Consider the following 14,122-nt stretch of genomic DNA (forward strand, 5'->3'; position numbering starts at 1 on the left):
TAAATGGAAGCAGTTCAACCATATGGATCGAATCTCATTAGTAACACTTATTCTTAATACTTTATATTGCTTTTGTTGTACTTGTTTATTTTCATTCACTAGTGTGTGTGTGTGTGTGTGACCAAAATAAAAAAAAACTCTTCCATTGGAGTTTTCTTATTTGGGTATTCAGGTTGGATTATGAGATATTAGTAGCTGGCTCATCAAATACTTTGAAGGTGTTTGGAGCCTGTTTTGAATTGTTTTTTAAGCTATTATTAACATTTCTTTGGATTGTTTTTCACAGAGACTTTTCTAGTTATTTGCCTTGTACTATTTGGTGACAAAGATTTTGGTCTCATCTCTCTTTCTCTTTTGTATTATTTCTTTTCCATTCAATAAAACTTCAAGTTAGGGGATAGATTTACCCTTAACTCGCTTACGCAAACAAAATGTGCTTGTGTGCTAATAGTATAAAGGATTTTCATGTGGTTTGTGACGATGTGAGAATTTTCTTTCGTTTTTGGTTAATGGGAATCAAAACTTTTACATTGTTTATTAGTTTAAATGATTAGGTGTTAAACATAGTAATTTATAGAATCCATAGATTAAATCTTTGTATTTTCAATCAGTTTTTAGGTTTCATTCAACATATTTTCGCAACATATATGAAAAACAAGCCTGAATTTGGTACAAACTGGACAATACTCATCCTAAATCCTAATCTCATATATAAGACATTTAGGATTTTCTTCTTAGTTTCTCTTATACATACTAAACAAGGTGACAGTACACAATAGTCTAAACCAAGGGAAAATTATTATGGAAAAAGACATAAATGAATTGATGAGTAGCCTAATTTGATGAATAGCTCAATGGAATCAAACCAAATGGAAGATTTTACGATTAACAAGACTATAAACCTCACTTTACAAAACTAACAGAAAAAAAAACAGAGGAAATAGAATGTAACTAGAGAAATAACTCGATGAATAATTGGAAGAACAAACCAGTGACTCATCAGCTTGGAGATTTCTTCCACTCTTTTCCTCCTTTCCTGCCTTCTTCGAAGGTAGGTCGCTCGCCCCTGTTGTACTTGGGAGTTTCTTTCCTGCTATGGGCTCACTAGCTTTGAGTACATATATGGGCTCAGGCCCAAGTGCTGTGTTCTATCAAGAATCGGGTACTTGTCCACAACGTGTCATGGTTCGTTGAACTTCGTTCCATTAACTCATTACTCACACACACACACACACACATTTGACTATAATTAAGGATTGGGCCAAATATTGTGAATTTAAATTGTTGACAATATCATAGAAGGCGGTGCAACTATTCTTGGTAGAGAAGATGGAACTTCCCCCCTCTCTTTTTGGTCATAATGAGGAGATGGGACTTCCCCCCTCTCTCTAGTCATAATGGCAGCGCTACCATTCTTGATAAAGAAGATGAGACTTCCCCCTCTCTCTTTCTAGTCATAGTAGTGGCGCTACTATTCTTGGTAAAGAAGATGGGACTTCCCCCTCTCTCTTTCTAGTCAAAATGGCGACATAAGTTTTAATTAGCTTGAATTAATTAGCTTGAATTTCGTAACAGTGAGACTTTGTTCTGACGTTATTCTTCTTCTAAGGTTTCAAATTTCTCCGAAACTATTGAAATTTTCGTAATTTGGAAGTATCGAAGCAAAATTCATATACTATATCATTTCCGTTAGGAGTTTCCTGAAACTTTTTGAAATTTTTCGTACATTTCCATGAAATTCTTAATTTTTGAAATATCTACACACACAAAATATATTTAAAAATTCACACCGAAATTTTGTCCGAAATTTATATAAAATTTGTATGCTACCGACAACAAAGTTTTTTACTTTTCCAATCAAGTTGAATAGAACAAAAAACATTTTTACTTTTATTTGCCACCCAAATCATTTTCAAAATTCATGTACTTTGGAGTAGTATTGTATGAAACTAAATGGAAGCAGTTCAACCATATGGATCGAACCGCATCATAGTAACACTTATTCTTAATACTTTATATTGCTTTTGTTGTACTTGTTTATTTTTATTCACTAGTGTGTCTGTGTGTGACCAAAATAAAATAAAAAAACTCTTCCATTGGAGTTTTCTTATTTGGGTATTCTGGTTGGATTATGAGATATTAGTAGTTGGCTCTCAAATACTTTGAAGGTGTTTGGAGCCTGTTTTGAATTGTTTTTAAAGCTATTATTAACATTTCTTTGGATTGTTTTTCACAGAGTTTTCCAGTTATTTGCCTTGTACTATTTGGTGACAAAGATTTTGGTCTCATCTCTCTTTCTCTTTTGTAATATTTCTTTTCCATTCAATAAAACTTCAAGTTAGGGGATAGATTTACCCTTAACTCACTTACCCAAAAAAAAAATGTACTTGTGTGCTAATAGTATAAAGGATTTTCATGTGGTTAGTGACGATGTGAGAATTTTCTTTCATTTTTGGTTAATGGGAATCAAAACTTTTACATTGTTTATTAGTTTAAAGGATTAGATGTTAAACATAGTAATTTATAGAATCCATATATTAAATCTTGGTATTTTCAATCAGTTTTTAGGTTTCATTCAACATATTTTAGCAACATATATGAAAAACAAGCCTGAATTTGGTACAAACTGGACAATACTCATCCTAAATCCTAATCCCATATATGAGACATTTTAGTATTTTCTTATTAGTTTCTCTTATACATACTAAACAAGGTGACAATACACAATAGTCTAAACCGAGGGAAAATTATTATGGAAAAAGATGCAAATGAATCGATGAGTAGCCAAATTTCACGAATAGCTCAATGGAATCAAACCAAATGGAAGATTTACGATTAACCAGACTATAAACCTCACTTTACAAAAAAAACAGGAAAAAAAAAACAGAGGTCATAGAATGTAACTAGAGAAATAACTCGATGAATAATTGGAAGAGCAAACTAGTGACTCATCAGCTTGGAGATTTCTTCCACTCTTTTCCTCCTTTCCTGCCTTCTTCGAAGCTAGGCCTCTGGCCCATGTTGTACTTGGGAGTTTCTTTCCTGCTGTGGGCTCACTAGCTTTGGGTACATATATAGGCTCAGGCCCAAGTGTTGTGTTCTATCAAGAATCGGGTACTTGTGCACAACGTGTCATGGTTTGTTGAACTTCTATCACACACACACACACACAAACATTTGACTATAATTAAGGATTGGGCCAAATATTGTGAATTTAAATTGTTGAGAATATCATAGAAGGCGGTGCCACTATTCTTGGTAGAGAAGATGGGACTTCCCCCCTCTCTTTCTGGTCATAATGAGGAGATTGGGACTTCCCCCCTCTCTCTAGTCATAATGGTGGCGTTACCATTCTTGGTAAAGAAGATGGGACTTCCCCCTCTCTCTAGTCATAATGGTGGCGCTACCATTCTTGGTAAAGAAGATGAGACTTCCCCCCTCTCTTTCTAGTCATAGTAGTGGCACTACTATTCTTGGTAAAGAAGATGGGACTTCCCCCTCTTTCTTTCTAGTCATAATGGCGACGGAAGTTTTCATTGGCTTGAGTTTTGTAACAGTGAGACTTTGTTCTGGCGTTATGCTTTTTCCGAGGTTTCAAATTTCTCCGAAACTACTGAAATTTCCATTGAAATTTCCGTAATTTGGAAGTATCGAAGCAAAATTCATATACTATATCATTTCCGTTTGGAGTTTCCTGAAATTTTTTGAAATTTTTCATACATTTCCACGAAATTCGTAATTTCTGAAATATCTACACACACAAAATATATTTAAAAATTCACACCAAAATTTTGTCCGAAATTTCTATAAAATTTGTATGCCACCGACAACAAAGTTTTTTACTCATATTTTCATGGAGAAAAATTGAAATTTTGAATTTTTTTTTCCCAATCAAGTTGAATAGAACAAAAAACCTTTTTACTTTTATCTGCCACCCAAATCATTTTCAAAATTCATGTACCTTGGAGCAGTATTGTATGATACTAAATGGAAGCAGTTCGAAAAACAACACAAACTAATATCAAAGATATTTTCAACGAGAGAAAAACCTAGAGAGAACGCGCCGCTTGGTCAAAGTCTGCAAGGCTTATGCCCGGTCCGACGGCATGCCTTCACGGCATTGACGTCGGACTGGCCAAAGAGGACTTTGTGTCCGGTAGTGAGTTGTCCCGGAGAAAGCTTGGTCGGGGTTGCGGCTGCAAGGTGATGGCTTTGCGATCCTGTTTGCTTGGAGATTGCGTCGGGGATGGGCAGCGGTGGTTGGAGGCGGGGCTGCTGGCAATCTACCTCAATTTGAAGCGTGGATGGGCTGGTGGGGGGTTAGCGAGGCTGGGATCTACTGAATTTAGAGCTAATCGGACGTCTCCCATCTGGTTTGGTTCCAGGGGAGTTGGTGGGAGCCGCGGCGCATCTAGCTGGCTAGCTGGGGACGATGATGGGGCCTGCGTTTTCCCATAGTAAACTAGGTGACGACAGAGGTGCTGTCGGTGGTGGGATGACGCGGCAGAAACAGGCGGGATGGTGGTGCCGTGAGCTGTGCAGTCTGCAACTTAGGCTTGGGCTTGATGGAGTTTGGGCCTGGGCTTTGGTTTTGGGCCCAGGTTGCTTCTATTTTTCTTTTATGATATATTGTTTTTTCCATTTAGTATATTGTGGCTTCTTGCCAGAAATAAATCCCTACCGTTATTTGGTAGGGCGAAGTGGGTTTTGTCCCCATATGCACACTCAGTGTGCCTTGTCTGGTCTAGCGAGGCGGCGAGCCGTTTACTTGATCAAATGGACGCAACCTCCTAGTAGCAGAATGAAATGGAGTGTCGTTGGATTCGTTTCCGTGCGGCAACATAGTAGGAAAGCTGTACTATTTGTAATGATGCTTCTTTGTCACATAGTTATCTTTCCGTTATGTCACCGCTTTGTCAAAGCAAATAGAGTAGCCTATGATGCACTCTTTGCTAATTGGTGCTTGGTACAGTACATAAGTTTAATGGAGACTCCTGTTATTATTACGGGAAGTTCTCTTGATGCTTTTTGTAATATGGGGTTCAGGCTCTACGTTTCCCCTTTTATATTCTACAATTTCATTAATCAAGACTTGAGGGCAGCCGGCTTGGCCCTTTTCAAAACAAAAAAAAATGGAAGAAGTTCGACCAGATGGATCGAACCACATCATAGTAACACTTATTCTGAATACTTTATATTGCTTTTGTTGTACTTGTTTATTTTCATTCACTAGTGTGTGTGTGTGTGTGTGTGTGTGTGTGTGTGTGTGTGACCAAAATTAAAAAAAACTCTTCCATTGGAGTTTTCTTATTTGGGTATTCAGGTTGGATTATGAGATATTAGTAACAGGCTCATCAAATACTTTGAAGGTGTTTGGAGCATGTTTTGAATTGTTTTTTAAGCTATTATTAACATTTCTTTGGATTGTTTTTCATAGAGGCTTTTCTAGTTATTTGCTTTGTACTATTTGGTGATAAAGATTTTGGTCTCATCTCTCTTTCTCTTTTATAATATTTCATTTCCATTCAATAAAACTTCAAGTTAGGAGATAGATTTACCCTTAACTCGCTTACCCAAAAAAAAATGTACTTGTGTGCTAATAGTATATTTTCATGTGGTTAGTGACGATGTGAGAATTTTCTTTCGTTTTTGGTTAATGGGAATCAAAACTTTTACATTGTTTATTAGTTTAAAGGATTAGGTGTTAAACATAGTAATTTATAGAATCCATAGATTAAATCTTAGTATTTTCAATCAGTTTTTAGGTTTCATTCAACATATTTTAGCAACATATATGAAAAACAAGCCTGAATTTGATACAAACTGGACAATACTCATCCTAAATCCTAATCTCATATATAAGACATTTAGGATTTTCTTCTTAGTTTCTCTTATACATACTAAACAAGGTGACAATACACAATAGTCTAAACCGATGGAAAATTATTATGGAAAAAGTCATAAATGAATTGATGAGTAGCCAAATTTCATGAACAGCTCAATGGAATCAAACCAAATGGAAGATTTTACGATTAACAAGACTATAAACCTCACTTTACAAAAATAACAGGAAAAAAAATAGAAGAAATAGAATGTAACTAGAGAAATAACTCGATGAATAATTGGAAGAACAAACCAGTGACTCATCAGCTTGGAGATTTCTTCCACTTTTTTCCTCCTTTCCTGCCTTCTTCGAAGCTAAGCCGCTGGCCCCTGTTATACTTGGGAGTTTCGTTCTTACTGTGGACTCACTAGCTTTGGGTACATATATGGGCTCAGGCCCAAGTTTTGTGTTCTATCAAAAATCAGGTACTTGTCCACAACGTGTCATGGTTCGTTGAACTTCATTCCATTAACTCATTACACACACACACACAAACATTTGACTATAATTAAGTATTAGGCCAAATACTGTGAATTTAAATTGTTGAGAATATCATAGAAGGAGGTGCAACTATTCTTGGTAGAGAAGATGAGACTTCCCCCCTCTCTCTAGTCATAATGGTGGCGCTACTATTCTTAGTAAAGAAGATTAGACTTCCCCCCCCTCTCTTTCTAATCATAGTAGTGGCGCTACTATTCTTGGTAAAGAAGATGGGATTTCTCTCTCTCTCTTTCTAGTCATAATGGTGATGAAAGTTTTCATTGGCTTGAGTTTTGTAACAGTGAGAATTTGTTATGATGTTATGCTTTTTCCAAGGTTTCAAATTTCGCCGAAACTACCGAAATATTGAAATTTCTGTAATTTGAAAGTATCGAAGCAAAATTCATATGCTATATCATTTTCGTCAAGAGTTTCCCACAATTTTTTGAAATTTTTCGTAGATTTCCACGAAATTCTTAATTTCTGAAAATCTACACACAAAATATATTTAAAAATTCACGTAGAAATTTTCTATGAAATTTATATTTCACCGACAACGAAGTTTTTTGCTCATATTTTCATAGAGAAAAATTGAAATTTTGTTTTTTTTTTTCCAATCAAGTGGAATACAACAAAAAACCTTTTTGCTTTTATCTGCTACCTAAATCATATCCAAAATTCATGTATTTGAGAGCAATATTGTATGATACTAAATGAAAGCAGTTCAACCATATGGACTAAACCACATCGTAGTAACACTTATTCTTAATACTCTATATTGTTTTCGTTGTACTTGTTTATTTTCATTCATGGGATTTTAGTATTACTTCCCTCCCCAGTTGTATATTTCTAATTATCAGTGAAAAAGTCATGATGGCCAAACCTCCCACGTATTGGGTTTCAGCCATAACTAAAAAAAAAAAAGTAAATCACATTTACATTATCAATATACAGCACAATTATAATTACATATAGATAAAACACTAGTTTAACAACCTACTGCAGTACTAGTTAATTACTCGTACATATTAAACATCACAATTTTATTATAAATGTATAATTTTAGAGAGGTTACATTGTAAATAGGTTTATTATAGGTTAGTTTAATCTATGTAAAAGTTTCATTCAAAAATATCATTTTATAAATGCAATTAATCTGATTTCTTTATTTTTAACCGAAATTTCCACCGAAATCAAAACTTTCTCCTAAATTTCCTTAAATTTGAAGTACCGAAATTGAAACCTAACCGGAAATTTGAAACCTTGGTTGTAGTAATTATAGTAAGATACATTGACATGACAAAGATATGAAATTCTACATGAGAAATCTCAAAATTGACTTACTATAGGAGACTAGAGGAGTTAATTATTAATTCTAATAGTATTTTACATTTAAATAGATATGTTAAAATAAACATTGGTGTTGAAAAAAATAAAAAAAGAAGTAGAAAATAGTCCATAAAAATACAAAGAAAAATGTTTTTTTTTTCATTATTATTATTTTTTAAATAGAGCCAAATGTTTACTAGTTAGAAAATTAGATAATTAGAATATTTATAAGCATGGAGGGAAGTGAGCGTACAGAGCTTATAATCAATTTAGTTTTTCCTTTTACACATGATTCAGTTTAGTCGGATTGGATAAGGCCAAGGGCTAGTTTTTACGAGATGTTAGGTTCGAATCCCGACCTCGTCAAAATACTTTAAGGTTTATGAAACCTCGCCGGAAGTCTCCAAAGAGGTTGTTATAGATCTTATATGGGGCCGGAGAGGTTTATTGCCCCCTGAATAAACCTGTATTGCCTCCTAATAGAACTTTCGGTTGCCGGAATGAGAACTAATCTCCTTGAAATTAGACTAATATAACTTTGATTAAGGAAAAAAATGAGGAGATTACATCAATTCAAAATATTTATTGCCCCCCAATAGACGTTTATTGTCTCCCAATAAATTTTTCTTTTTCGGTCGCCGGATGAGAACTAATTTTCTTGAAATTAGACTAATATAACTTTGATTAAGGAAAAAAATGAAATTAGACTAATATAACTTTGATTGAGGAAAAAAATGAAATTAGACTAATATAACTTTGATTGAGGAAAAAAATGAGGAGATTACATCAATTCAAAATATTTATTGCCCCTCAATAGACGTTTATTGTCTCCCAATAAATTTTTCTTTCTCTTTTTTCTTTGGTTCTCGACCTTTTGCTCTCATTTTATCCAAAAAAAGAAAAAAAGAGAGAGAGGGTGAATATAGATAATGAAAGGAAAAAAATGTGCATACACCAGTTGAAAGACCCCATTATATTGAGGGCTGAAACCACATGCAGCAATCACTTTAGTATAAAGATTCATTCCTTCCTCAATCTTCCCAGACTACGAAAAGTACTTGAAGAAATAGTTATAGGTTGTTCAGTTGTTGGGGTTTTACTATTAGCCCAACAATAATTAATTACTTGGAATAGCTTATCGTGCAATTGAAGTCTCTAGACTACGAGCTTCCTCAAAGCACGTATGTCGACTTTGTCATCATCGTCGTCGTCGGCGCAATCCTTAGACAATTTGTAGCTGAAATTAAATATAAAAAAATAATAAATAAATATTAACGATTCAATGATGTTAGTAATAAAATAAGAAAGGAAAAAGACACGAAAAAAAACTTGTAAAAAGTGATGCCCAACAAGATCGATTTTCATCCAAATAAGAAAGTTGTAGTAAGAGCAAAGTTTGATATACTCACAACATCCTCCATAGTTGCACGCCATATTTGACCCAGCCATTCTCTCCAACCATATTTCACCATGGAGGAATGTGTGAGCGTCGAGAGTGGCGGAGGTGAGGCCGACGAAGAAGGGAGTGCAGAGAGCGAAGACGGAATCATCCTTGAACTTGATCCAGAGCTACCGCGCGAGGCCTGCTTTGTCCACCATGGTCTCTTTCTCTCTTTATGTGTATGCGATTCTTTGAATTTGATTTCGACTCCATTGATTCAGATCTGAAGTCGGCGCTGCCTTTGCAGAGAGAGAATAGATATTTGACGTGTGAGGGGTCGTCAATGACTGAAACTGAGAGAGAAAGGAGAGAGAAATATAAGAGTGGCACATTGTAATTTAATAGTTGAGCTGAGTCTAAAATTGATTTTTTACACTTAAATGGGGTGAATTAGAATTATAATCTGTTGCTGGGGTAAGTGAGATAATTTTGGCTCATTTTGGTGTTTTGGGTCAAAGACCCTTCTTAATTGGGGAAATCACCATATAATCATAGGGGTCATCATGGGCCGGGCTAGGGCCGACCCTACCCTAAATTTTAGGGCTTAGGGTCGGGTCGGGTCGGGCCTAGTCAAAGTCAACAAAATTTAGGGCCGGGTAGGGTCTAGCCGGGGCTTAAACATGCTAACCCTTACCCGTCCGAAAGGCCCGAGCCACGAGGGCCAAAAGGGCCGGGTCGGGCCGGCCTTCCGAAATAGGCCTTACTTTGTTTAACAAAAAGAAATATATTATTTTTATTTTTTATCTCAAAATGTGGCTCAATGGTTTATATAGGTAATACAAGACACATTGTTTTTTGTTGATCATATTTAATATATATATATATATATATATATATATATATTGGAATTAACTTATAAGTTATAACATTTATAAATATTAGTTAAAATGGTTATATTCAATTAACTATTTCTCTAAATCTCTCAAAATTAATTGTTGTTTAACAAAGGAAACAAAAATTAAAGAAAATAAAGCTTAGGAAATCAATTACAAAAAAGAGATAAGTTGTATGTTATAGACTAAAGAGAAACATATTTTAAAAATAGAAAAAATAGAAAATTATTAGGACTTAAAGGGTCGGGTCGGGCTTGGCCCTAACAGGCTCAAACGGATCAGGCTTCATTTGCATGACCTTTACCGTACCCTATTTGAGAAAGGGTAGGGCTGGCCCGCCCTAATGCAAGGGCCTAGTCGGGTTTCGGCCCTATGGGCCGGCCGGACTTAGAGCCGAAGGGCTAAATAATGAGGCCTATTTAATAATAATCATATACAATAGAACTCTCAGATACTGAACCCACTTCGCCAAAATGGAGAAAATTGAGGTCAGTATTATTTCCAGAGACACCATTAAACCATCAGCTGCTTCCTCTTCACTACACCCTTACAAGCTTTCCATCATCGATCAGTTCACTCCCACAATGTATTTCCCAGTTATATTCTTCTACCCCATTACTGACCGTGTCTTCAATCTTCCTCAAACCTTAACCGACTTGAAAAACACTGTTTCCCAGGCTCTCACTTTGTACTATCCACTCTCCGGAAGGATAAAAAACAACCTATACATTGATGATTTCGAAGCAGGCATCCCCTTCCTTGAGGCCCGAGTGAATTTTCACATGATTGATTTTCTAAGGCTTCCGAAAATCGAGTGGCTAAATGAGTTTGTTCCAATAGCTCCATATCGCAAGGAAACAATATCTGAGTTTCTTCCCTTGCTTGGAATTCAAGTAAACATTTTCGACTCTGGAATAGCAATCGGTGTCTCTTTCTCTCACAAGATCAACGATGGCAAAACGGCAAGCTGTTTTCTCAAGTCCTGGGTTGCTATTTTTCGTGGGTATCGTAACAAAATCATACATCCTAATCTCTCTCAAGCTGCATTACTTTTGCCATCGAGGGATGACTTGCCTGAAAAGTATGTAGCTATGATGGAAAGGTTGTGGTTTGGCGAGAAAAAAGTTGTTACAAGGAGATTTGTATTTGATGCGAAAGCCATATCCGCACTTCAAGATGAAGGGAAGAGCGAGTACGTGCCCAAACCATCACGTGTTCAGGCCCTCACTGGTTTTCTCTGGAAACATCAACTCGCTGCTTCTCGGGCATTATCATCAGGTAAATCAGTTTAGCAGCAAGCCAAATAACAAAGCAAGTAAATAACAGCCTTTTTTCTGTTTCTAGAAACAAACGGGTTGAAAATAAAATAAAATAAAATAAAACAAGAAGAAGAAAGAAATATATTAATTTGGGATATACAAAATGGATCCGGCTCCTCTAAAGTGAGGAGGTTGTGAATTTACGTCAATTTCATTAAATCTTGACTCTCTGTCTAATCTAAGGGTCATTACAATTGACACATCACTCTTCTATTAATTTTTTATTTTTTATTTTTCATTGAAACTCTAGTTAACTCTGCCTTTAACTCTAGAAAAAAAAAAGAGATCGAAAAAAAAAAGGGATTTTGATAACTAGCTTAAGCTTAAATAGACTTTTGGCCATATGCAAGAGTTTCTGGCTTCCATCAATTAATTAAGAATTCAATTATAATTTTTTTTCCAGTCGAATAGGCAGTTTTACCAGAAGAACTTACATCCATAGCTAGGGCATTCATAATCCCATCAGGAGATTCTCAAGGTAGCAATTGAATAAGCTATTTCATTATTCCTATGAGGGATACAAGAGAACAACACCATTTCAAAGTTGGATGCCAAGACTTTGGTATCAAACTGGACAGCATCAATAGAGGTCAAGTTCTTGCAAATATTCAATCACCAGTTTAACTGAAAGGAAAACTGAAAGCTTGCCACCCTAATTATTTCGTGTATGTGATTCATTAGGCTTTTTAATTCCATCTGGGTAATCCAAACTCTGAAGTCTTCAAGGTTCACAAAGACCCTCAGATTTCATGAATTTAATCGCTCTAATAAAAATTATAAAACAGAAAAATAGTTGAAAATAATATCGTCAAAATTTTAGGGAAGTATTGGGAAGATTGCAAGTTCGTCATGGTGGTGGGTTTTGGTTTGCACTCCTCTTGCCGTCAACTCTCGAACACAGAGGAGAAACGCTTGACGAATTTTTTTTTCCTCCTAGAGTTAACCGCATAGTTAACTAGGGTTTAGATAAAAAATCAAAAATTAATGAAAAATTGATGTGTCAATTGTAATGACCCTTAGATTAGACAGAGGGTCAAGATTTAATGAAATTGACGTAAATTCACAACCTCCTCACTTTAGAGCAGCCGGATCCATAAAAAATAATTGATTTTGTCTTGGCATATAATTATAATTTGTCCTCTAATTAAATTACAAAGTCCCTTGTTTTCACTCTCATACTCGAAGTATTAATTAACCCCCAAACTGCACACCCTATGTACCCTTCTTGTTCTCATTAATTTCTTGCTTATTGATTTAGGTATCAATAACCTCAATCAAATTTTAATTAGATTTAACAACTACCCAAATTAAGTATGTTTTCTTTGGAACCCTCATGAGGTTCTGTGATTGTCACAACAGCTTACAACCTCCACAATTATCGGTTTGAGCAAGACGACCCAATAGTTTTAGATCATATGCTGGAAGCCTGAATGAAACCTCAAAAAATTTACGCTTTACATTTTTCCTCTACCAATTTTTTTTTATCTACAGTACATATATAAGTTATATAAATGTGTTGACATGTTGCTCATATTATGAGAAAATTAATGAATTTACAGGTACTTCAACAAGATTTTCCGTAGCGTCTCAAACAGTGAACTTAAGGTCAAAAATGAACATGAAAACGACGTTGGACAATGCCATTGGTAATATCTTTTTGTGGGCTTCGGCACAGCTAGATCTAAATGATACAGCACCAGGGAGCAGTGATCTTAAGTTGTGTGACTTGGTTAACTTACTCAATGAATCTATCAAAGAATTTAACAGTGATTACTTGGAGACTTTGAAGGGTAAAGAGGGATATGGAGGCATGTGTGATTTGCTAGATTTCATGGAAGAGGGGAGTTCTGTAGAACCAGCACCAGAGTTTTATTCATTCTCAAGCTGGACTAGATTTTTTGACCAAGTTGATTTTGGATGGGGGAGGCCATCTTGGGTTGGAGTCTCGGGGAGTGTTGGAAATAGAAATTTCACAACATTCGTTGAAACACAATGCGATGACGGAATTGAAGCGTGGGTGACTCTAGATGAAAAACAAATGGCTATGCTAGAACAAGATCCACAGTTTTTAGCATTTGCATCTCCAAACCCCCGAATTTCAATAACCTCTTCAGTTGGTATTGATTAAGTGTTTCCATTTTGTGGTGAATAAGGGTTAAATTAGTTCACCAGACAATCAATAAAGTTTATAATAAAATCCAGGGCTTCATATTGATTGAGCTTTTGATTACTGCATCAACCTATTTAATCAAAGATTTGTGGAATTTTATGCCTAGCCTATCTTCTATGCTTTAACAGGTTATAGGCTCACTTGGAATAAGTGAGCATAGATTGTACTAGTGAGTGGTGCTAGCATATCGTTGTCTTACTAGCCCTATGTTGGCAGGGATTGATATGTATTCGTGCTGTTCTGGCCTTTGCTAATGGAATTCTTATTTGATGATTAAAAAAAAAAAGATTTGTGGAATTTTATGAGATAAATTATCCATCGGTTGAAGGTAAGACTGAGGGCTAGTTTGGGATTATTGTGACTTATAAAAAAAACTGTTGCTGTTGTGTTTTGAGAATAATCAGCTGTGAATTAAAACAGTTTCACATTTGGTAAATAATATTTTTAAAAGTGCTGTTAGCACATAAAATAACTGCAGAGCTTGTTTTGATCCATAACAGCTTCTAAAAGCAATCTCTGGGCTGCTTCTAAAATCTGCTGCCAGTGACCTATAATTTTCAATTAAAACTTCTTTTTATTTATTTACCAAACACAATAACACCTAAAATTTTGAACAAAAGCTGATTTTTTTTAAAGCGAAGCAATCCTAAACATGGCCTGAAGCAT

General features: G+C 35.4%; 1 protein-coding gene across 1 annotated transcript; it reads left to right on the forward strand.

Annotated features, from left to right (window-relative positions):
- The first annotated feature begins 10,417 nt into the window (after positions 1-10,417).
- On the forward strand, positions 10,418-13,499 carry LOC112190420 (stemmadenine O-acetyltransferase). Its single transcript, XM_024329850.2, has 2 exons — positions 10,418-11,245; positions 12,846-13,499. The coding sequence occupies exons 1-2, from the start codon at positions 10,441-10,443 to the stop codon at positions 13,412-13,414; spliced, it is 1,374 nt and encodes a 457-aa protein (XP_024185618.1). The 5' UTR covers positions 10,418-10,440; the 3' UTR covers positions 13,415-13,499.
- Positions 13,500-14,122: the final 623 nt, after the last annotated feature.

The sequence above is a fragment of the Rosa chinensis genome, chromosome 2, assembly GCF_002994745.2.
Source record: "Rosa chinensis cultivar Old Blush chromosome 2, RchiOBHm-V2, whole genome shotgun sequence".
NCBI lineage: Eukaryota > Viridiplantae > Streptophyta > Magnoliopsida > Rosales > Rosaceae > Rosa > Rosa chinensis.